The sequence below is a fragment of the Sarcophilus harrisii genome, chromosome 6 (assembly GCF_902635505.1).
Source record: "Sarcophilus harrisii chromosome 6, mSarHar1.11, whole genome shotgun sequence".
NCBI classification, from domain to species: Eukaryota; Metazoa; Chordata; class Mammalia; order Dasyuromorphia; family Dasyuridae; genus Sarcophilus; species Sarcophilus harrisii.
Window position 1 is genome coordinate 217,505,154 of NC_045431.1, and position 26,308 is coordinate 217,531,461.

General features: G+C 34.7%; 1 protein-coding gene across 1 annotated transcript in view; it reads right to left on the bottom strand.

The window, feature by feature from the left end:
- Positions 1–1,262: 1,262 nt before the first annotated feature.
- Positions 1,263–26,308, bottom strand: part of LOC100917109 (doublecortin domain-containing protein 1) — a 73,601-nt gene continuing 48,555 nt past the window's right edge. The window contains 2 exon segments of the mRNA XM_031943566.1: positions 1,263–1,283; positions 1,787–1,954. Coding sequence (XP_031799426.1) covers positions 1,263–1,283; positions 1,787–1,954 — 189 coding nt within the window.

The window sequence follows — 26,308 nt, forward strand, 5'->3', positions numbered from 1 at the left end:
AGCACCTTTCAGAGTTCCCTATTTTCACACAAAGCTACAGGACTCTCTTTATTTGGTTTTTAAGTTACTGGTTTTGAACCGAAGAAAAACTACATAGGAACTATATTTTTGTAATACATTTCTTGTCCATGCTATTAAAGTTCCATAAAGGGAGAGGGGGAGTGCGAAGAGGATAGGGGATTATTTCACTTCTGGTAAAATTAAGCAAATTCTTAAATTTCTTTTTTTTTTTAAGATTTAATTTAACTTATGGATTTTAAAGTGTTTTGTGGATTCTTAATTGCACAGATTTTATTTTAGTGAATTTTTTAATTATTAAAATTGTTAAAGAAAAAACAAATCACGTAGGGTAGACATATATAAATGACTTCACTCTAAATTACAGATATATATAAAATCTATCAAGATTCCTAAATTGAGGAGGGGATATCACAATTAAAATATTGTTTATTTTTCTTAATGACATTGTTAATTTTGACCGAAACAATACAACTAGATAATTCAAGCTCAACAAAACCCCACATTTCATACTGGTTTTTTTTTTTTTATTATTATTTATTTATGGGTCAGTTTGATTTAGAACTGTTAGAATGAGTTTAGCCTCATTCTTTTTCCAGAGACAATAATAAGCTTCATTACCAGGGCCATTTCTGATGCTTTCGAACTTGATAAATCATTTGCCTTTTGCAACCAAAAGTTATTCAAAAGCTTATTTCTTGTTGGCCTTCAATATATCTTAACTGAAGACAGAAAGAGTTGACTTTCTTCCAGTTAATACAAATTTCTCTTTTGAGGACCAGACAGCAGGAGGTGCTGTGTGAACACTGTGCTGGGCATACAGTTTTCCCTTCCCCCCACCCCACCTCCCACCCCCAAAGCACACAGAAAAGGACAGCCTGAGGTTTGGGAAACATTCATTTTTCAACAGTCTAGGGCTGGAGATCACAAGTCCAATTCTAAATAGAAAACTCCAAGCTGGTAATATAACATATAATTCCCATGTCACATAGTAAGATCATGCCCATAATCCCTTAATCCAAGACTCAAAGCACCTTGGTTAACTCCAAATTTCATTAAAGTCCATCACTATTTTGCAGATGAATTTTACTTTATTTGAAGTAAACTGAAAGCATCTTTAAATGACAATGCCTTTATAAACTATTATTTGAAATACTTCCTGAATCTATTAAGTCCTAAAGGAGAAAATGCGGGCTGATCGCATACAGAGATAGGAACAGTACTGCTGTACTTCTTGAATAAGTTCATTCAAATTTAATAAGCATCTAAGAAGTAAACAAAAAAATGAAATGTAAGGGAATTAGCTTCTTTACGCTGAAACTAATTCCCATCAGACAACTCCAGTTCTCTATTACACAATTGGAACATCAGCAACTCCAACTTGATCATAAAGGATTTCTTGGAAGAATATTAGTAGACTGAGTATTAAAACCTACAAGTGCAATAGAGGCTATTCATTTTCTCATTTCAAATCACTGCCTATAGAATTTCCCCAGAAAGAGTTGTCTTCGTCTTGCACAGTGTGCAGCAAGAAGAGATGAGACATATGACATCCCACACCGAAAGACAGATACAATTAGCTCCATTATTGTTGGCTTTGAGATTATAGGCAAAGCATTTTGGCTCCCTAACGGGTAGTGGAGCTCATGAAATACATGTCACAGCTCTTTATGACACAGTGCCAATCATCGCCTCTATACAACAAGTACATTTTTTTAAATGATAAAGAAAAAAAGAAAGAAGCCATTTTAAAAGTGGGACGACTCACCTGTTTACAATAGTTTTTTGCAGACTTTAATCGTTGGTGCAAGGCCAATAGAACTTCTTGAATGTACATCTTAGCTCCTGAGGGGCTGGAACCTTCTCCCTTATCCACCCAAACAAGTCCCTGCAAAGGTATGATGGAATTTTGCAGGCGCTTTTCAAGCAGAGAACTCTACAATAGGGGGGAAAAGGAAAACTACATTCTTTTGACCCAACTGAAATACACTGCCTGAAATGCAGTCCCGACATCAGAGCTAAGTCTTAACATCTATTATTTATATGTGACCTGGGTAAAATCTTAGAAAGGCAACTGCCGCCTTACTAGTGGCCACCATGAAGGATGTATTTATATCGAGACCCCCCCTACCCCATGTAAGACTCATAAGCTTTGTGAGCACACCTGAATAGTTCTGAAGTGTGCCTAACTAGCTGCACTGAGTGTCATGGTGTGCACTGATTGCCTTATCTTCTCATTTATCACAGATGAGTTGGAACCAACCTTGCTGAAATCTACTTGCATTGTCCTGATAAAATTGTAAGATCCATGTTGTTTCTGGATAGAGCTTCCTGTTGTGGCTCTTATATATCAAAAACATTATGGGTGGAATTATTCATACAATATAATCAACACTTATAAGCAATTTCATACTAACCTTTTCATTGCCATTATCCAAGTAACCAATCACTATAACACAGGGGGCTATCTAGACTGTTTAAAAATGGGGGGGGGGAGGGAAAAGGAGGAGGAATGGTGGGGAGTGACCCAAAAAAGATAACTAAAACTAGAATTTCTAGCAATGATCAGCATTTCTTTGGGGTTTTGGAGTGGGCAGCATTCAGGGTCTGGGGATTCTTGTTATCCTAACACATTGTGCCAGCAAAAGGAAATGAAGCTGTGTTGCAACATAAGTAGTTGTCAGATATGTCGAGACGTTATTTTATAATGTTGGCTCATGAAGTCTTTCTACTGTCAAATACTCCAATAAAATCACAAACAAAAGCAATGTTTTTCAAGTTTGGATTTTCCACTGCAGATCCAGATGTTAAAAACAAGCCCAAACTTTTGACATTCCTAGGAAATCTGCATAAATGAAAGAGGCAAAATTTTGCTCATTGCCCAATGAGAGAGACATGTGCAAGGAGACGCAAAAATATCGTATGACCATGATATCTTCATTAGATAGAGCTTCTGACTAGAGAAGAAATTACATATATCACCAGCAAAGAAAATGGGTTCTTGCCATTGGCTATATTGTATGTTGCATATTTTATACAAAGAGGCCTAGAAAGGCTAGCTGGAAATTGAATTACAATTAGGTTCAGCAGAGCTGCTGAGCAGCAGAGTTATGCAAATGCTCTGAGAAACTAGAATTCTGCTGAATCTAATGCTCAGGAAAGACGTTACCATGAGGTGTTTTGTGGCAATAACTTCTGCAACTTCACCAGAGCACAGTTTGAAATTTCTCTGACAAAGCCAGTGTAAAATAGGATTTAAGAATAGAGGGGGGGCATTTTCCAAAAATTCATATAGGAAAAATTAAAATGATATTACTACCTAATGAATATCTAGAGATTCTCAAATTTCTTCAATAAACCACACTGAAAAAGAAGTTCCTGAAACTCAATTCTCAATTACTTTTTTAATCCATGGGCAGTACTGTTCGCTGTAAATTGTGTAACTACAATAATTAGAAATTTTTTTATTTGATTCTTTTTACAATCTATTCTGTTTATCCTTCAAAATGGCATATGGATTCAACCTCTATGAATTTGCAAACATTCTGTCCTAAGAAATACATTTTTAAATCTCCTAAATTACTACCAAATTCAACTTATACTGAATTATCATTTGTGTGCCCATTTCAAGCAAACAGTTAAACTACTAAGTATCTTATATTAAAAAAACTGCATAGTTGATTTAGAAGAAAATTTGTTAATTTTGCACAGAATCTCTCCCCTGGTAGTCTAAGAACATTCCACTGGAGATCCAAACAAATATTATGATTCATCAAATAGTAAGAGAGTAAAATTTCAAATAATTTGTATGAGTCCAATAGATTCAGATCCAAAGTGTTTGTTATAAGGTACTTCCATTACCACCACTATCACCATTCCTCTCAAAAAGCAAAAAAACAAAAAACAAAAAACAAACTTTTCAGGGTATCTATTTGATAATTTAAACAAAACAGATTCCAGATAACAAATACAGGAACTATTTTGGAGGGATGATGGAACTCAAACTGGAATATATCTATTTTTAAACAGCCCCCAAGACCCCAAATTATTTCTGTCAATGGAAATACTATGGAAACAACTTAGAGCAGAACAAAGAAAGCAGCATTCATAGACAGATTTTTATAGGAGACTTCAGAACATTCTCTGAACTTGTTGAATAATCTGCTCAGTATTTCAGAATCTCTCTGTTGGATGCAGGGTGCTCATTATAGCCAAGAGAACATTAATAAAGGTTAGCCTCTGAACTGGGATTAAGCAGGATCTTTCTTTGCGGATGCTGCAAGCTAGGAACTTGATGATCCTCGCGGAAAGATAGACAAAGCAGCCTCCAAGGACCGACAATGAATCTACTAACTAGGAAGGTATAGAAAACAGAAGGGGGGGAATGATGTGTCTACAGGGAAAAAAGGCAAATTAAAAATCAACTAAGTGTGTTAGATCCCACAAAAGAAATTAAGTAATGATAGGATTGTTTGTGAAATAGTAGAAACCTGTGGCCCAAGAGCTATCCTTATTTTGAAATTACCACTTGTCTACTCCACCTGATCCTACATCCTTTAGCCCTGACAACTATATTAATTATCTGAAAATGTTCGCACTTGGCCCAAACTGTTGGCAGTTGTTATTGTTATTGTTTTTAACCAGACTCACATGAGCTTTTAAATTTTCTTAGCCAGTGACTTCGTTTCTTATGAATGTATCTCTCTTCAAAGTAAAGTTTTACGTTACTATGGAAAAACAACCCCAAGTTGGGCCATGAGAAAGGGTATCATTTTGGGCTGTCGATAGTTAAGAAAATTAAAAGCTGCCACTTATTTAGAGCTTCAGTGATTGTTGTTCTTCAGTCATTTTCTGCTGTGTTCCCTTCTTCATGACTCTGTGGGATTTTCTTGGCATAGATACTGAAGTGGGTTGTCCTTTCCTTCTCTGATTTTACAGATTAGGGAACTGAGGCAGAGTTAAGTGACTTGCCTAGGGTCACATAGCTAGTGAGGGTCAAAAGGCATAAGCTAAAGTTATTCTCTCAGATACAGCACATAATAAAGAAATGGAGAAAAATGAACCCCTTTAGAGAATGAAATGTGTATGTGCTCCTGATTTCAAATCTCTGTTAGAAGAAAATCACCTCCTGGAGAAAGTCATCCACGCCCATTATCCATAAACGTTCCTGGGGCCACTTAGCACATACCTGACTGAGATGCCTTGGATTTGGAGTCAGAAGTTTAAGTTTCTCCATTTAGCTACATGTGTGAGCAAGGCTCTCAAGCTCTGTGAAGCTTAGTCTCCTCATCTGTAAAATGAGCATTCATTTTGCTTATGCTACACATCCCTCAAGATTATTATAAAGAAATGACTTCAATAACATAAAGTATTATATAAATGTGAGCTATTAGCAAAACACGTGTTATTTTCTTCACATAGTTTTCTCATAATCAAAAAAAATTTACAAGAACCACAATTTTCTATCCCTTACCACCGTACCTGTACAGTGAGCAGTCTATAAATGGTCTGGGGTTTTTTGTTTGTTTTTTTACCAGCTGGTGCTCTAGAAACGTAGTCCTTCTGATCTATCGAATTTCACATATAGCAACTGATTGATCAACCGGAACTAGAGGCCTCCAAGAAGCCCATGGGGAAAGTAGGAAAGATGTGGATGTTGAACAGGTAGCATTCTTTCTACTAAGAAGAGACTGGGAGAGTGGCTCAGATGGGCACCATGTGCCAAACTGCAAAGCCAACCTAGTCATTTCACTCCTATTCATTCTTGATGCTGATCTGCCATGACTGAACTGATCACGTGCTCGATAGGATCCCAAGCATCTGCAGCCTGCTTCAATCTTTTGCTAAAGAGATACCGTTGGAGGGTGGAAGAGTTTTAGGAGCAAAAATATATTACATATAGTTGATGATTGTTTTCTGAGTCCTGGTGAAAAATTCAGAATTGATCATTGAATAGGAATCGACTCAAAAGTTTCAGTAGCTTTGGTTATTGCTTCCCTGATCTATTTCAACATGGCATCCCACTACAAAGTACTGAAAGATCATTTGTGTATGATAAGTCCAAATCAGGTGAGCAGCGCATTTCTTAAGCTGATTTTTCTTACAGAAAGATTTTTGAAACTGAAGATTTATTTTTAAATGGTGTAACATACAATCTTATCTTAATAATAAAGATAACTCACAGGTATGTAAACTTAATAAAATTCCCTAAAGTAGTTTTTCACAACAAATCTGAGAAAATTAGGGCAAACATTCCTGCTTTACACCTGAGGAAACTGAGATCCAAAAGAATGTTATTGATTTGTGTCTGAGAAGTAGTAGAATGAGGACTTTGCCTTAGTTCTAAGACCTCTTGTTACTACACCATATGTAGTAACAGTGTAAGCAGTAATAATTACCTGAGAGCCACAGCTAGCCCTAATGGACTAAAGGGACTATTAGTATTATTCTTAGATGTTTCTGTTTTATGTCTAACTTGTTTCCATATCATTGAAAGAATGCTGGATGTAGAGTTAGGATAGAAATGAGTCCCAATCTGGCCTTAGACATTTATCAATTGTGTGACCCTGGATAAGTAATTTTACCTTTGTTTGCCTCAGTTTCCTAATCTGTAAAATGGGGATAATAAGAGTTCCTACTTCTAGTTGTGAGGATTAAATGAGATCATGTTTACAAAGGGTTTGCAAACCTTAAAAGGCTAGCTAGGGAGTGACATTAGCAGCAGAAGCAGCAATAGTAGATGATTCAATTCATACTACCAGATATGTGATAATACAGTAATAAAATTAAAATGATAAACCTAATATTTTGGAATCAGATAGTGCTTTTCTTTTAAAGAGCTCATGACACAATGAGTTCAAATGCTAATGAGAAATTGAACTGTTCACCCTTCTAGAACTTTAGACCAAAATCTCTTAAGTCGTTGATAAGAAGCTTGAATGTATTTGGCTCCATGGTGGGAGCTCTCCAGAACACTCTTTGAAGGGAAGTCAGAATGCTATAGGAGGGAGGGGGTAGATGGGAGCCCCGGCATAGCTTTTTGTAAACTTCTTGGTATCAGATGTAAGAAAAAGACCAACATTTGAAAGCTTTTGGACATAACTTTGTATGATTTTTCTGGCTTTCATACTGGCAAATGATACAAATGAAAATTTTAAGAAACCAATTTAAATCCATGTTAATGATGATTAAAAAGAAGCAGGCAAACCAATTCAGATTTAGACCTCAACACACTCTCTACCTTCCCCCCCCAAAAAAAATCAATCTATCTTGAAAACTGCTTCTTTGTGTCCTGCATTCCCATGACAAACTAAAGAAACAGAAAAAAAAAAAAATAGAGCGCTTTCCATTGTATTTGCCAAAAAGCTGGAAAGGAATAATCTTGTGCTTCCAAATGCAAACAAAATAAAAAATAAATGAATGAAAAAATGAATAAAATTGGTCACTAAGGAGAAGTTTAAAACTGAAGTTGATTTAGTCAACATGTTGGGGCAATGTAGTGGATCGAGAAAATTGTTGGATTGGAAGCCAGAGACCTTGGTTAGAGTGCCATCTATACCATATAGAAATAGTTCTGGGCTCTCATTTCACTCTGAGCTTGAGATTCTCTTCAAGACCTAGCAAAAATCCCACTTCCTACAGGAAAGCCATCCCTAATTTTTCTTTATTCTAGTGCCTTCCCTCTGTTCTTTCCAATTTACCCTCTATATTACGTGTTATTATATAGTTATTTTCACATTGTCTCTTCCATTCCATGACTCCATGGGTTACTCCATTCATTTGTGAGCTCCTGAAAAGCAAGGGCTGTTTTTTACCTTTCTTGCAAGGTAAGAAGCTTGGGCTTAGCACAATGTTCAGCTCTGAATACATATTTATTGAGTGATAACTTGCCTCAAACTCAGTTTCTTCATCAACAAAATGGAGATGATAATACTTATAAATCTAATTCAGAAGATTATTTTCAGGTATGTATATAACTATTATTTCAAAAGTCAATAAGCAAAACAATAGGCATTCTTTATTGATGGCACAGTGGATAGAGCACTGGGCTTGAAATCAAGGTAATCATCTTCATGAGTTTGAATCTGGCCTCAGAAACTTACTAGTCATGTGACTTTGCAAGTCACTAACTCTGCCTCAGTTTCCACATCTGTAAAAAATGAGCTGGAGAAAGAAATGGCAGACTCTAATACTTCACCAAGAAAACCCCAAATGGAATTAAGAAGAAGCAGATTTTACTGAAACAACTTCACAACACTACTACAAAACACCAACCACTGAGGTAAGGGCTGGGGATACAGAAAATAAAAAAATAAAGAAAAAATGTGATATTTGTCAAGGAGTGTATAATCTAATAGGGGGATTTACCATGCAAATGAGATTTACATAGGATAAAATGGAGATTTAATATAATCTTAGAAGAAAAATACTAAGATTAAGGAGAACTGGGAAAGGGTCCTTGCAGTGCATAGGACTTATAAAGTTACAAAACTTTATTTAAAAAAAAACCCTAAATTTAATTGGAATATGTAAAGGGGAAGTTTATCTAAGACCCTTTTGCTAAGGGTCAAAGAGACTGCTTTAAAAAGTGAATGAGAAGTGATTATTTCACACACCAGGAGAGAGATCTGAAAGAAGTTTGAGCTAGTGCCAAGGTAAGCATGTGATTGAATGCATTCTCCAGCCTGTTTTTAGGAGCTGTTATATGGCACCGGGTCCCCAAAGCAACTGGCATAGACTAGTCAAAAGTGTGGTCTGCTGGGGAGAATGAATGATGGTGAGCATAACGTTTTCTGTGTTGTTTAAATTATGTCAGTGTATTTTTACTCAAACAAAACTAATCTAACAGCTGCTCTGTACTTTTGTTTACATGCTATGTGTCAAATCTTATTGTCCCTAAGGTACTTATGAGAGAAGATTTAGCAGTCATTTTCTTAAATACCGATGCCTATCCAAATTTGGATTTTTCCACCATTGAACAGAATGACAAGCCCACGATTGCTGTACTTAAAGCAATCTCTCACAGCTGCTTTGCTTTTTCAGTGATCCCATTAAATTGACGGCATATGCCTGTGGGGTCTACAGTGTTGTAATACTGAGGAGTGAGAGGCTGATTTGCACGATACGATCGAACAGAATAGGGCTTCATTGGGGGGGAAAAATTTAATAGGCCATATTGTTTTTACCTGAGTAAAATTGAATTTCGGCACTGTGACCTTTCCTGAACACCTGGTTATTTTAATTGCTCGTATGTGGGTGCACTTTGACACTCTGTGGGTTACTAAGTATGAAATCCTCCAAAGCCCCCTTAAGTCTCTAATGGGCAGCAGGCGTCAGGGCTTTCCTTAAACTGAACCAAGTCTCTGCACATTAAATATGCTGGCGCATCTTCTGCTTGAGCAAGTGGACCGGAATGGTGTGAATTGTTAATGCCTTGCTGCTTTGGTTCACGGCTTGTGATTGATCATTTGTAACTATATCTACTCCTTGTTCCATGAAATCAAGTATGGAGTAATGGGTTCATCAGATTTGGGGGTTAAATTGAGAGTGAAGAGGTACTGTGTGTGGAAATAAGAGTTGCCATGTTCAGGGCCGGCCTTGTAACAGCATGGAATCTAAAGGCGATATTCAAAACCACTTCACTCATCATACGCTTACTGATTCTGAATAGGGTCCATTTGCAGGGGACATTTGGTAGTTTTCCAATATGCTTTATGCCTCTTTCTACTTCCACCACCATGCACATCTTTTTTTCATACATCCCCAGTAGTATGCTGGTAGAACAGGTCAGCGTACACAATTACTTTATTTAAGTAACTTGATTTATAAAAGTAGAAATAGGCTGAGACTCGATTGTACAATTTCTTTTCCCTCATCAGAATCAGCATGTGTACCTTTGAATACCCCAACGTTTTGTATACCTATTTCGGCTCCCAAAATAAATGGCATTCAGTGATGAAGCAGAGTGTTTAATATTATATTGGCCTGAAAGCAACTTCCCAATGACCTAAGTGAAGAGATGAAAAGAATCTATTCCAATAACCTTTATAAAGTGAATCTAAATTTCACTGTATCAGAGGACGTATACCCTAAACAGCTTTATTATTCTACTATTGTTTTGCAATGTGGAGTACCTAGATCTCAATAAATAAATTCAGTGGTAACTTGGAGTGATAACTTGGAATGGCCAACTGAAATATCTTTTGATCATGTATAAATTTAATGGGCCATAAGAATGACAATGTTTAGGAAAATCTTCACCTACTGTTGCTGCCTGGAATACCTTAACTTTTACATGTGTATTATTAGATCTTTGTATCGTCAACAAAATTTATGAACAAAATAAAACACATCATGTATCTGTAAGCTTAAGTTAAGATCAAAGTGTTTTACTACCTTCTTCAAAAATTAGTTCATCTATCTCCAGTAGGTGATATCAACCATATCAGTACAAATCCTTAAAACAAAGTTGATATCAGTTTGTTTGTTTAATAGCTATGAATCTGGAGTGGTGTTACCTGACACTTTCCTAATCCAGAAAGATATATTCAAAATTGACCAGATAATGTTTGTAAAGTTATCTGAACTTCCCAAGACAGGTAATAAATCAAGGCTTTGCAAATCTTTACATCCCCATATGTTTGAAATTTTATTAAAAATGCATTTAATAAAATGTGTATTTGAAAGGATGGCATTTAAAAGTCTTGAGTTATCAAAGGATTTAGATGGAAGATCCCTTCTTTCTCTGTTTTTCTTAAATATGATGAAACATCCACATAGCATTATTAAAAAGCCTGACTGAAGATAATCTTTCTCCGATTCTTAATTCTTTCCAGAGGCAGAAATTTCTCTCACCTCTACAACTGGTCAGTTCTATATTAATGACAGAATTTTGTAAGGAACTCTTTATTCATGACAGGTAACAACCCCAAGACTGTTAATGCCATTTTCACTCAATTGCATTACAGTGTTTCCTTCGCTACAAATCTGAAAAGATGAATTGGTAGGAGAATATAGATTGGAAAGATAGGGGGGAAAAGGAGAGATAATAAAATTAGAATAAGATTTAGAAACTAGATAGACTCACTCTAGGGAAAGGGAGGGGGGTAAAGATTATAATCCAAAAATGTTAAAGAAAATCATGAACTATATTTTTAGGAAAGTAAATTTGAAATTGTCTTTGAAATGTAAAAGGACAAACTAAAAAAAAAATAATCGGTAGACAGATCAGACATTTTAAAGAATATAAGACCAACTTGTGCAATTAAACATTTAATAATTAAAGAAGCAACAAATTAAAAGCTGTTCCTTCAAAAGAAAATAAGCTTTCAATTCACATTTATACAGTAAGTCATTTTAAGGTATTAATAAACCTCAAAGACCTTTTGGTAATCTAAGTAAAAATTTTAAAAACCCAATAGTATCTGTGTCAATATTGTTGTTTAGTCATTTCAATAATATCTGACTCTTTGTGAACTCATTTGAAGTTTTCTTGGCAAAGATACTGGAGAGATTTTGATTGCCTTCTCTCACTCATTTTGGAGACAAGAAAATAAGTGGGAAACAGGGTTAAATAACCTGCCTCAGAGCCACACAGCTAGTAAGTGTCTAAGGTTGTATTTGAACTCGGGCCTTTCTTACTCCAAGCCTAATACTGTATCCACTGCCCCAAGTAGATATCGCTAAGCTACTCTAATTAAGCATTAAACTTTTCAAAAGAGAATAACAGAGTCAGAGCCAAGATGGTGAAGTAAAGGCAAGGACTTGCCTCCCCCAAAGCACTCCCCCAAACTTCTCCAAATAACGTTAAATGATGACTCTAAACAAATTGCAGAGAAGCAAAACTCACAGAAAGATAGAGCAAAACAATTTTCCATCCCAAGATAACTCAGAAGTTCTGCAGAAAAAAATCTGTTGCACCAGGAGGCAATTATTTGCTAGCCTGGACCCAATGAACCACAAGAAAACCTTGGGGCAACTCAGTAGTAGTTGTGTGGGTTTCCATATCTCTTAGCCCACAGATGGTAAGGAGATTAGACAACAGGTCAGAGATTTATAAGTGTCCCTTTGCTGGCACCTGGGACAGGACTTTGTTGCATTTCCTATTTTTGGATCTGAGTTACAGTCTTGGTGGCAGTCCCAAGGCCAGGAGGAATACTAGGAGGCAGAGCTTATGGCTACAGGGGGAGCAGGGACCCTGGTCAAAATTTTAGGGGTGAAAAGAGTGTTTGTGGGCATTCACAAACCACTGCACAGTAGAAGAAAATAGTAAACACGCCTCTCCCTAGATCCATACCACTTTGGAAACGCCAAAAACTTACAGATTTCAAAATTACCTCTGAAAATAGCTATAAACACAAAAAAATTGAAGCTTGGGACAATGTCCTCTCCACTTGGGAACAGAGCCCAACTTTAGCATAGATTTAAAAGTCAAGAAATAGTCTGGGAAATGAGCAAATAACAGGAAAAAAAAACATTCTGACCTCAGAAACTTACTATGGTAATGAGGAAGAGCAAAACACACACTCAAAAGATAACAAAGTTAAAATTCCTGCATCGAAAGCCTCCAAGAAAAATACGAACTGATCTCAGTCCATGGAAATGCTCAAAAAAGGCAGTCTTTAAGACTTTGTCAAATAAAAGAGATAGAGGCAAAATTGGGAAGAGAAATGAGAGTGATGCAAGAAAATCATGAAAAAGGAGCTAATAATTTGGTAAAGGAGGCACAAGAAAGATACTGATGAAAATAATATCTTAATAACCGAATAGGTCAAATGGCAAAAGAGGCACAAAAAGCCAATGAAGACCAGAATGCCTTTAAAAACCCAGTTGGTCAAATGGAAAAATATATAATGAATCACTGAAGAGAAAAACTTAAAAAGTAATATTGATCAAATGGAAAAGAAGGTACAAAAGCTCAATGAAGAAAATAATTATTTAAAAGTTAGAATTAGGCAAGGGTAAGTTAATGACTTTATGAGACATCAAGAAACAATCAAACAAAATCAAAAGAATGAAGAAATTGAAGAAAATGTGAAATGTCTCTGGAAAAACAGACTTGGAAAACAGATTCAGGAGAAATCATTCTAAAATTATTGGACTACCTGAAAATCATGATCAAAAGACATCATCTTTCAAGAAATTATCAAGGAAAACTGCCCTTATATTTTAGGACATTATATTCTAAGGTAAAAATAGAAATTAAAAGAATCTGCCAATAACCTCCTAAAAGAGATCCCAAAATGAAAACTCCCAGGAATATCATAGACAAATTGCAGAGCTTCCAGATAAAGGAGAAAATACTGCAAGCAGTCAAAAAGAAATAATTCAAATATTGTGGAGCCACAATCAGGATAACATAAGACTCAGCAACTTCTCTACTAGAGGGCAGGAGGGATTGGAGTATGACATTCCAGAGGGCAAAAGAACTAGGATTATAACCAAGAGTCACCTAACCAGCAAAACTGATTATAATCCTTCAAGGGAGAAGTTGGATTTTCAGTGAAATAGAGGACTTTCAAGCATTTCTGATGAAAAGACCAGAAGTGAATAGAAAATTTGACTTTCAAATACAAGATTCAGAAAAGCATAAAAAGGTAAATGGGAAAGAGAAATCATAAAGGATTCGATAAGATTAAGCTGTTTATAACTTACATGGGAAAATGATATCAATAACTCATAAAGGTTTTCTCATTATTATGGCAGTTAGAAGGCATATACATAGAAAGCAGAATTGTGAGTCGAATATGATAATATCATTATCTGAAAAATAAATATATAAGATTAACAGATTTTAAAGAAGAATGTTGTGGAAGAAAGAGAAAGGGAGAGCTAGAATGGGACAACTATCTAGCACAAGAGACCTGAAAGAGATTTTATAGTGGAGAGGAAAATGGAGAAAGCAAGGAAGAGAGCACATGAACCTTAACCCTCATCAGAATTAGCTCAAAGAGGAAATAAAATACACACTCAGTTGAGTGCCGAAATCCATCTTACCATACAGAAAAGTAGGAATGGGAAGGGATAAGAGAAGGAGAGAGGAGGGAGGGAAATTTGGAGAAGGCAAAAATCAGAAGCAAAACACTTTGCAGAATGGATAAAAGGAGAGAAAGAGTAGGATAAAAAGGAGGAAAATAGGGCGGAGGAAAATACATAATCATTACTGTGAAAAATGATTCTGATGTAAGTTTCTCTGATAAGGACTTCATTTCTCAAACATAGAAAACTAAGTCAAATTGATAGAAATAAGAGCCATTCCTCAATTAATAAGTGATCAAAGACTATGAAAAGGCAGTTTTCCATCAAAACTAAATATAAACATTTTTAAAATATGTACTGAATCATCATTCTTGAGAGAAATACATATTAAAAGAATTCTGAGCTACTTACTACCTTGCACCAGTCTGATTGGTTAATATGACAAAAAAAAAAAAAAAGAAAGAAAGAAAAATGTTGGAGGAGATGTGGAAAAAGTAAAATACTATATGTACTACTGGTAAAGTTGTACACATTTTCAAACATTCTAGAAAGCAATTTGAAACTATGCCCAAAGGACTATAAAACCATTTGAAGATACTTTTTTCTTTATTTCCTTTATTTTTCTTGGATTTTTTTTTTTTTTGGCCTGGGTTTTCTTTCACAGAATGATTTAACATGGAAATGTGTTTTACATAACTACATATGTATTTCAAAATGCTTTCCCTCTCAATGAGGGGTGAGGAAGAGAAGGGAGAGGGAGAATTTAGAATTAAAAATTAAAAAAAAATTTTAATTGTTTTTATTATGTAATTGGTAAAAAAACAAAATATTAAATAAGATAAAAAAGAAAAAAGAACAATTTTTCCACATTTTATACTTGGCATAATACATGAGTCAGAAGATATAGTTATACCTCTCCTCAATTTTGCCACATATTAAATTCTGATTAATTTGCAAGTAGAGAAATATTAATCTCAGTAGCTATTGGATTCCCATTCAGTCAATAAGCATTTGTAATCAAATGGGAATTGACAGGTAGTAAATCTTCAACTCAGGTACATTTCATGTAGCAAATATTTATTGAGTGCCTATCACTATATTAGGCTTTCTGGTGGATATAAAAGAAAGGCTGTTATTATTAACCATCTGTATTTTACTACTTGTTTCCATTCCTTAAATACTGGGAAGAATCTACAATTTTGTCAACATATGGAACTCCCGGTGTGAGAACTCCCTCCATAGATGAAAATAGAAAGTTTTTCAGTTAAAATGCAAATCAGTCCTACACACACACTGTCCTCAATCCCTTTCTCTCCCTTTTCCTTCCTCTCCATCCCTCACCCATCCCCATTAAAAAAGAAAAGGTTGAGACAATTAGGAACGGTAAACTTTGCTAAGGCTGCTTTCTAGACAGAGCCTCTCTCTAAGAAAACAAAAAATAAAACAAAGCTATTGTAGTCATCTATAAAAAAAAAAAACAACACTTTAAAAAGCCAACTATTTTAAATGACTGAGTTGCTATAGACTGGAAGTTTCTTCATTAGGATTAACTTATTTAACTCTCAAGTCCAGGGAATTTTCAGAGTCCATGTGATAACAGCTGTACTGGATAATTTCAGCTACAGCAAATTTTTAAAAGTAAGCAATAATGCATGGCAAGGCATGCTTTGAAATGTGTTCATAGCACACTTCTGAGAAGAGGTGAGGCATGAGGCAAAAATCCAAATGCCTCTGGCATCCATGAACTTCCACTGTCATGAAATCTTATGTTTCTATTTGGATAAGTGACTTTATTAAAAACTTAGTTGGAAGGCAGAAATGAGATGACCGAGACAAGGCAAGTTTTTCAATATGATGTTGTCATAGACATAACACTTTACGTAATTTTACATTTAACCAATAATAAAACAATTCATAATAATTCCACATTTACATAATCCTTTAATATTTGTTCATGAAAATCCTATAGATTGGACAATGTAAATTCTAGCATCCTTATTTAATTGTAGTCTTATGATCTCAAGACAATTTTGTTTTTGTTTTTGTTTTTGTTGGATTTGACTACAAAATCACTCAACTCTTTGGACTTCAGTTTACACATTTATAAAAAAGGGAGAAGTGGATTAGATGATGTCTAGGGTCTCTTACATGTGCTAAACCTATGATCCAATGGTATTTCAATCAACATGATACTTCTATATTCAGTGAAGAATTGTCTAAGGTGCTTCACCGAGAAAACTAGGTATTTAAAACAAATCTACTCAGAGTTTTTTCATTAGTACATGTTCAAAGATTTCTAAAAAGAGCAATAAAATGTGGCTAAGTTCAGAGAAAATATTAACCAAAACGATCATGGGGAAAAATAATCAGAAATACCCAAATAAGGAAAACTTAGACAACAATATTGGCATCTAGAACATGCATTGAGAAACAATCTTTGTTCAAAATGTACTAAATGGTTTTATATTATAACACTAATGGGACACATATAACCATTTGACCTTGTTGTTAAAAGTTCAATAGATATCAGGTATATGGATTTCATTTGGAAAATGGAATAGTAGGTACAAAGCAGAAGGAGATAATCAATTAAAATTAATTTTATTATTTATTGCATCACTGGCAAATATAAAAACTGAAAAAGACCTAGATTGATAAATATTAATAATCACTTGTCAATTGAATCAAGTATCTTACTGAATCTAACAAATACTAAAAATGAAAGTCCATAATATCAGTATCTATATATCCCTGTAGTCACTCAGTAAGTTTTCATTAAGAATTACAATGAAAGGAAACAATGTGCCCAAGTATTCCAAAACAAGAAGTTGGCACTAAATGGTTCCACCCAAGATATCCAAATAACTGTAAAAACTAACTAAATTTCATTCTTAAAGCTAATGCTGCTTAAAATCTTTCCCCTCTGTAGATATTAGACTACAAACTCAAAATGAAGTTACAAGACAACATCACAAGTGTTTGCTTGTTGTATTGAATTCTAAACACCCTCTAAAAAGCCTTCTAAAAACTGAGAAGGGAAGAGAGAGACAGAGAGAAAGAGAGAGAGAGAGAAAGAGAGAGACAGATACAGAGACAGAGAATCAGAGAGATAAAGACAGAGAGACAGACAAAAACAAAGACAAACAGAAAGTCAGAGACCAAGAGAAACAGAGAGAATTCCTTGGAGATCACTAACTTGTTCCCCTAATAAACATAATAAATTCCTTCAAGTAATCATTGTATACCACAATTTTGGGCCAGCCCACCATCTTGGTTGTTCTCCTCTTGAGGTATCCCAATTGAGCAGTGTCCTTCCTAAAAGGTGAGACCCAGAACTGAATATAATACTCTATATGTATTCTTACCATGTTAAGATTTCCTTCCTTTCTCTGCATACCATGATTCTCATTGCCCCCTAAAAACACCATATATATATATAAAATATATATATCCCTCTCTCTCCCTCTCTCTGTCTTGCTGTCTGTTTGTCTGTCTCTGTCTCTCTCTGTCTCTCTCTCTCTCTCTCTCTCTCTCTCTCTCTCTCTCTCCCCTACTGAACAAATAGCCACCTCTAATTTAAAAAAAAAAGTAACAGAAGTGTTATTTTTCTCATGATTATTATTATCATTAAATGATTAAACTAATTATGCTCAGCTTTCATTAAATATTTCTTTAGAGGAAAAAAAATCAGTATAATGAAATGTCTCTGCAAGATTTTGTCAAACATGTTGAAATCAAATCTCTACTAGTACCTATTATATAAATTGAAAAAAAATCATTCACTTAGGGTGCAGGATTATGACTGCTAATTAGTCCCAGTGTTTCTAATCTGTTTTTGACTTAACTTGTTATACTATTTACTTTAGTACTTGATTTTATAAATTCACCTTTGGTTTATTTCTTACAGTTTAGGATAAAGCTAAAAGTGTTGGATATTGAATCTTAAAACTGTTTATCACATTAGAAAAATTTGGATCCTAGCAAGAAGCATTTAGGAAAAAAATTTCACACGGTTTCCAATTGAGTCCAATAATTTTTGGAATAATCATATAAAATTCTAAATTATATTAGTTTCACTATGAACACCATATTCTAATTAAGAGCCTAAGGAAAGCAACAAGTAGATTTGCATAGGGTATTGGCAAAATTTTGTTCCAGTTACATTTTATATATTTATAGCAAATCCTGCCTCAAATAACAATTGGAAGGATTTTGATGTATATGTGTGTGTGTTTAAATATAATAGCCATAGTAATACTGTATATACATGATATAGAGAGGTAGGGAAGTAGGCAGGTATACACATAGAAAAAAAGTGTTTATTTACTGTTTACTATGTGCCAGGAACTTCCAATTCTTAGTATTTTTCTTTATTAGTTCACTTTTCTCAATTAATGGAACACAGCTAAAGAAAGTCTTAACTCTTAAGTACTATGTTGTGGGGTTTTTTGTTTGTTTATTTGATTTTTTTTTTTTTTTTTTTTTTTTGCTTTTTTACCACAGGACACATTTAAAATAATGGCTTGTTTTGGAAAGAGTAAGAGACTTTATCTTCTACTAGGTCATCATTTCAGGGCAGAGAATGTATTATGAATATCATTTATTAAGTACTTATAATGGTCAGACATTGTGCCAAGTGCTAGAAAAACAAATACAAGCAAAAGAACATATTCAAACAAAAAGAAAGTGAAGAGCTAGAGAGATGAGGAAAGGAGGAAGGTACCTGATGGGGAAAAGTGGGGAAAAGGGGGAAAAAGGGGGAAAAAGGAGAAAGACACTGGGTAAATTATACTTACATCCTAGAAAATAATGCATAAGAGAACATGGTCAGCCTGGAGCCCTTCCTTAAAATAATGATACTCTGAAGAATAAATCCAGTAGAGAAAGAGGCCATAAAAACAGAGATGTGTTTGTACTATATCACCCAGGAAAATTTAAGTTCCTTGAGGACTTGCCACTCCAAGGACTAAAACAGTTTGTTGCTGAGTTGTTTTTCAGTTGTGTCCAACTCTTTGTGACCCTTTTTGAGGTTTTCTTGGCAGGTATATGCCATTTCTTTCTCTAGGTCACTTTATAGATGAGAAAACTAAGGACAAAGAGAGTTAAGTGACTTGCTCAGGATCACACAGCTAATAAGAGTCTGAGCCTGGATTTAAAACTCATGAAAATGAGTCTTCCTGACTTCAAATCTAACACTCTATTGTGTAACCTAGCTAAAGTAGTACCTTTCATTTCTAGCTACCCTATAGTACCTTATACTTATTAGCCATTTAATAAATGTTTGCCGAAATTTGAACTGCACTAAATATTAGCCTTTTTAGAAAATCATAATTATATGCATTATGTAAGAAATCAGTAGAGACCAAACCAAAAATATTCACTCTCCTAAAAGGAACTGGCTCAACTGAACTGAACTGGCTATTTATTAATTTAATTTTGTGTCCCAGGTGAATTTGGTGAGGACTTCAAAAATGGAGAATAGGACTTCTAGGGCAAGAAGTCATAAGGGATCCTTCAATTCATACTTGTGCTTTACTACCTTCATACTTTAAATTAGAGTCCACTTTCCTTAAGGACTGTGTGTGTGTGTGTGTGTGTGTGTGTATGGTTACAAGGAAAGGATACACACAGTTTGCTTTGGGAGGATTACTTTGTAACTATTATATCTTCTCAAAAATTTCCTTTTGCAAAAAGTCAATTGATATCAACTAGTTGATTGATATTGAGCAACCTACTGGATAGGGGCTCATGATTAATAGGAATAGAAACCTACAGCTTCTCAGGGCTATTCACTGATAGAAGCTTGAGGGGAGATAGTCCTCTGGGATTCAGCCTCAGAGTACAAGTGGGAATAAAGAGAATGAGCTCCCCTCCCCGCCCCTCCCCACCCCAGGAAGGATTGCTAAATATGCATTAGAGCCAGTGGGAATGGGGCAACAGAGTTAGGAGGCATCAGAACTTGTATGCCATTAATTATTTGAGTGACTTTAGTTGTGTCAAGTAACTTATCTGTGCCTCAGTTTCCTCAACTATAAATTCAAGGAGTTAGATCAAAATTCATAATAAAGTTTCTTCTAGTGAATCATGGAATTAGAAAAACTAATTTTCAAGTGTGGCTAATTATTTAGCCAGAATCGTATTTCATTATAAATTAACTTCAGTTTATCCAGATGAAAGAAAGAAATAAGATGTTCTAATTGACTGAATATTCTGATTGAGAGTTAGTTAAATGCTATAAGTAGATTCTAAATTGTAAAATATTTGGAATTTAATAAAATACACCAAACTTTAAATTATAATGGATATAATTTAATCTGTTCTCATTTTGAAAGTTCTTTCATTTCTTGCAATGCCTTAAGAGCATAATTATTCACATGAGATAGTATCTGTGGTTTTCAAGAAGACAGGTCCATATCCATGTCAATCCTATTCCTATATTAGAAGCCATTTTTCTGAATAAATCCCAGATATTGGTCTATTTCTTCATTTTAGGTATAATTTTGATAAAAGTGACATATATAATGTTACCTCAATCTGCCCTAATACACACACACACATACACACACACACACACACACACACACACACACACACATCTAATGATCTAAACTTTCTGTTTATTTGGACTATGTATAAAAGAAATGTTTTTGTTCTAATAAACATAGGGCATTTAAAAAAATCTTTGTCTCATGGATTTGAAATTAAATGCTATCTAGTTTTCTATTATTAAAATTGGATCCAAAAGATGACAGTTCTGTTGCCAACCATTATTCTATTTGATATATATATATATTATATATATATATTGATACATAAACTACAACTAATTATTCTGTTTGACTTTGCTTAAATGGTCAAGTTTACTAAATATTTAAAACCGTTATGACTGATCATAAAGACATATTTCTGTTGAACAATTAATGGAATTTTTATTGTCAGTAACTCATGCCATGCTTTAGCAAACCCGGGATAAAATGCTATGACTTGAACTGGGAACCAGAAGCGGTGGATTCTAGAGAATACCATGCTTATTCTTGGGATTCTGGACACACAGGTCCCTCTCAAACACATTTAAATAGCAAGATAGCTGAGACAGGCATTCTCAACTGACAGTATTTCCTTTTATCTTTGTGATATCATTTTTAAAACTATGGCACTCTAAGAGCAGGTGGCAAAATAGAGTGGCAAGCATGGGGTTAGGAAGATTTGAGTTCTTCTGGCTGTGTGACCCTGAGCAAGTTCTTTTATCCCGTTTGTCTCAATTTTTTCATCTGTAAAATAAGCTAGAGAAGGAAATGGCAAACCATTCCACTATCTTTTCCATGAAAAACCAAATGGGGTCATGAAGAATAAGGCGCAAGTGAAAAAAATAACTGAATAACAATTGTTCTACTTTAAAAAGACATTGTATTATTAAAAACTCAATGGATTCCATTTCGATGGAAATATTTCAATGAGTTTGTGAACTCCTTAATATGAACACTCCCTTCAATAGTAATGATCACAGTCTTATCCTGTAAGACCAGAGCAGTTTCCCCAATCCTGTTATTCAGAAGGCATGGTGCTGTTGAGAGACCAGTCTCCATATTTCTTAATATTAAATGGGTACCACTACAAGCTTGTCTGTCATCCCATTCCTCTCACGACTCAATAGGTTCAATTTTTCTTTCACTTGTACATCCCTTTGAAACCTTTTATGCTGCATCTTGTGCATGTTTTTGTCTTTAGCAATATGCTTCAACTGATCTTTGCCCACCATATGACTGATTCTCCATTTTCCCTTGAGACCCACAATCCTGTGGTGATTCGCAGTCATATAGCATTACCAGAAGAATACTGTTATAAAAAGTTAAGTTTTTTATTTAGAGAAGGCACTTTGATTGTAAAATTTACTGTGTGAGCAAATCCATTTGCTTTTTTCTTACTATTTAATTCTGAGTCCAGTTAATCATTTATTTGTGGTATCTGTCCAAGACACAAATATTAATAGGCCAGTGCTATGGGATGTTGATTTAATTGAATGGACATTCAGAAAAACAGATACAGAAAATAGGCATTCTTCATCCACTTGGTTTTTCCTATATGGCTTTTGAGTGATTATGGATCTCATTTCATTTAGAAGGTTCTTCAGTATTCTGGATTTTGGCATAATGATCACAGATAGCATCCATAAACAGTAACATCTAAAAGACCTCATCATCCATAGAGAAACATGCTAATATTCTGATTTTGTACTAGTGATTTTTCATGGTAGTTCCAAAGGCCTTTAGTAAATGTAAATTTTCCCCATTTAATATTTAAAAATCAGATGGTTATCAAAGTTATGTTTTTATCAAGGATGTCTTAGATATATATGTAGAATAATGGCATCAAACTAAAATAGAAATTTCAACCAATGAGTAATATATTGAATTAGAAAACAACAAATTAACATTATTTGTGTTGTATTTTTATTTATTTTGTTAAACATTTCCCAATTACATTTTAATTGTTTCATCTGAGTTTGACTTCTCTGTTGTAGAACATTTCCATAAAGATTTTGTAGAGATGAGAAAGCAAATATTTGGGAGAGTTGTCTTTCACTCTGATATCTTTTGGGAAGGGATTTTTGATATGTCTCATCTATATGTCCTAAGAACACAAGAGACCTCTTCTTTGTTATGAGCTTGATTTGTAGGGGCCTTCTATCCTTGAGCAATGAATCTTGGCATACAAATGCTCTTCTCTTTTTCTTCTTCCTCTTGATAGAAGACCTTTCCACCAGATAATTTCTGTGACTATTATAACATTCTTGGGATCTTCTTCCTCTTCAGAGTATCAAGTCTACTCTTCTTAGAGAAAAGACTTAAATGTTTTTCTATGTTGTAATTATATAGCTGTGCTTTTCTTCCCTTTTATCCTCTGTAAAACTCCCCCATGCTCCATCCTCTTCAAAAGAATAAAATCTCCACTTCTCTCCTCTCCTTCAGGTTTATCCCTTATTGTTCCCAATGAGGTTTAACATCTTTTCTCCTTCGAAGCCCTTCATTCTTCCTAACAACTAGGAAAGGCAATCTCCAAAGGCATTCACCTTTTCTATTAGGAAGGAGAGAATATACCCTTGGAACACAGGTATCAGTCACTCATTTGAGAAAGAAATAGAAACATCAAACACTTGTAATAAATGATAATGATACAAATCACTGCACAATTTCCCATATTTTCCATATGGATGACATTTCCAGACATGTTTCTCAAAACTATCGGTGGACATTTTGGGATACTCAATCTCAAAAATCTGGCTAAAACTTTTTGCAGTCATTTAGCACTTTTTAATAATTTGATGACCTCACTCAAATTCCTTTTTATCTTTTTGTCTCTACAATTCCACAATCACAGCATACAAATATCCCTTCTGTTTTGGACCGAGCTCTTGTTTGTTTCACTAATTTCCCCCACCCACCAATTCATTCTATCAATTTGCTTAACCCTTTGGTTGTATCTTATCTCACTCACCTGGTCTTGTTTTTTCACCTGGTTTCTTATCTTTATAGAGTCTTCTTCAGGGTTATTCCCTAATCCTCCTTGATCACCTTTAATCTTTCTTAATCCTACTATAATCCTCCTTAATTGTTCTCCCAGCAGTTTTCCTTATAACTCAGAAGCTGTTTTTTTTTTTTAATTTTCTAATTTTCCCCAATTTCTCCAAAATTTTGCCAAACATCTCCTCCTCAAATTCAACCTGTGATCTACTCTATTAGTCCAAATCCCTCCAAGTTGCCCACTGATTTTCTTCTGGTTATTTGATTTAAATCTTTCTCCCTTTCTTGTTTTTTGCCACAACTTTTCTCCCAGAGAATCTAGAAGTAGAACATTGATGTTAAGCAATATCACTGCCTACAATTTATTGGGCATTTCCAATCAAATATTTCATAGACATCTCAAACTACACATGTCCCAAACAGATCTCATTAACTTTTCCCCAAAATCCACCCCTTAACACCTACATTTTGGTGAAGGGCAATATATCCTTCCAATCACCCAAATTCACATCCTTGGAGATATCTTCATCTTGAAACTCTCTCTATCCAATCTTCACTTCTTGGAATCCCTCAATTTCTTCAAAGCTCAGCCTAAGTATCAATCCTAAGGGAAGTCTTTCCTGATCCTCACAACTGTTAATACCGCCTTACAATTCAATAGACATTTATTCCGTGCCTACTATATGCCAGGCACTATATGAAGTGCTGGATAAAGAGAAAGAGAAAAAATATGATCCTTGCCCTTAAAGACTTCCCCCAAAAAATTATTTTGTGTTTATTTTGTGTGTATCTTGCATTTCCTTATATGTTTCCATGTTGTTTGCCTCAATAAAATATAAATTCCTTGAGGACAAGCATAATAGCTTTTGTCTTTGTACTCTCTATGCTTGGCACAAGCTTGACACATAGTAGGTACTTAATAAATATTTGTTAGTTGACTGATCTTTAACTTATCTGTCAATATTTACCAAATTTAAAAAAAAAAAAAACATGTTATAGCCAATGAATTTCCCTCAAAGAGTTCTAGCAAACTAATTATGCATGACCTCTCTTGTCAGAATCCATGTCCTTAGAATCCATCCTTAATTAAATTTTGTTTTCTAGTTGTCCTTTTTTCACATTTCCTAAAATAGTCTCCTAGATTCTCCCCACCCAAAAAACCCAATAATTAAAAAATAATAGATGATAATCACCAATGATCCTATACCATAACAATTCCAGATAAAGTTATGGCACCATTTTAATTCCCCTCTTTCCTAATTGACAGTTTTCTTAAAGTTATTTTATTCATTAAGTTCTGATCTCTTTTTTCCAAGTTGACATTAGTAAAAAAAAAAAAAAAAAAATTGACATTACTAACAATTCATGAATAGACTTTGCAGCTGCACGATGAGTTGGTCCCAGAATTGAACACAATATTCCGAAGAGATGCCTCTGTTCCTCTACCTTTTTTATTGGTAAGCTTCTTTGTGAAACTGTCCATTAAGGAAGTGCTATCTAAAAGCCTTCTACACTTTTTTCTCTCTTATATCAGCTCCTTACTCTCTGAACTTTTCCACCTCCACTCCAACAACCTGCTCCCCCTTGAGATTCTTCCACCTTCCATACCTCCCTCACTCAACTAGTGAGTACTTTTCTGGAGCCATCCTTAAGGAAGTTTCCAGGCCATCCATTCTCACTTCTTCTCCAGCTCAGATCCTGTTTTTCCCACCTTGATTCCATATGGGAACATGAGTTTCACCCCTTTCCAATTTCCTGATGTGGGCTGCTTTCATTCAGCATAGGTTTCTTTGTATTTGCATTCTCAACACTTAGCCAGGTACTTGACATATCTATCCATCTTCTTACCTACATATCTTCTATCATCCACCTATCTATGTATCTATCTACCATGCATCTATCCATCTCTCTATCAATCAATTGATCTATTTACCTACTGGTCTTTATAGTCTGTATATGGCAAGAGAAAGAGAGGTTATCATCATTTTGGTCTTGAACATTATGACAATATCCAGCAGTACAACTCTTCAAGCTATCCTAATCACTTAGCAAAGTAACCAATTAACCTGGGATAGTTCTGCTGAAAAGAAGAGAGGAAGATGCTATCAAATTCTAAAATCTCTTTCTGATATCTGGTCCTATTTGCATTTCTCATTTTATTTTTTTTAATTTTTTAAAGTTTCATTTTTAAAGCCTTTTATTTTCTAAATATATGCTAGTTTTCAACATTCAGCCCTGCAAAACTTTGTGTTCCAAATTTTTTCTCCCTCTCTTCCCCGCACCTCCTCCCCTAGATGGCAAGCAATCTAATATATGCCAAACATGTGCAATCCTTCCACACACATTTCTACAATTATCATGTTGCATAAGAAAAATCAGATTAAAAAAATAAAATAAAAAAGAGAGAATGAAAATAAAAAGCAAGCAAACAACAATTAAAAAGTAAAAATACTATGCTGTGATCCACACTCAGTATCCACAATCCTCTATCTGGGTGTAGACGACTCTCTCCATCACAAGACCATTGGAATTGGCCTGAATCATTTCATTGTTGAAAAGAGCCATGTCCATCAGAATTGATCATCTTAAAATCTTATTGTTGTGTACAATGATCTCCTGGTTCCACTCACTTCATTTAGCATTAATTCATGTAATTCTCTCCAGGCCTTTCTGAAATCATTCTGCTGATTATTTCTTATAGAACAATAATAGTCCCTATTATTCATTTACCATAACTTATTCAGTCATTCTCCAATTGATAGGAATTCACTTAGCTTCCAGTTCCTTGCCAC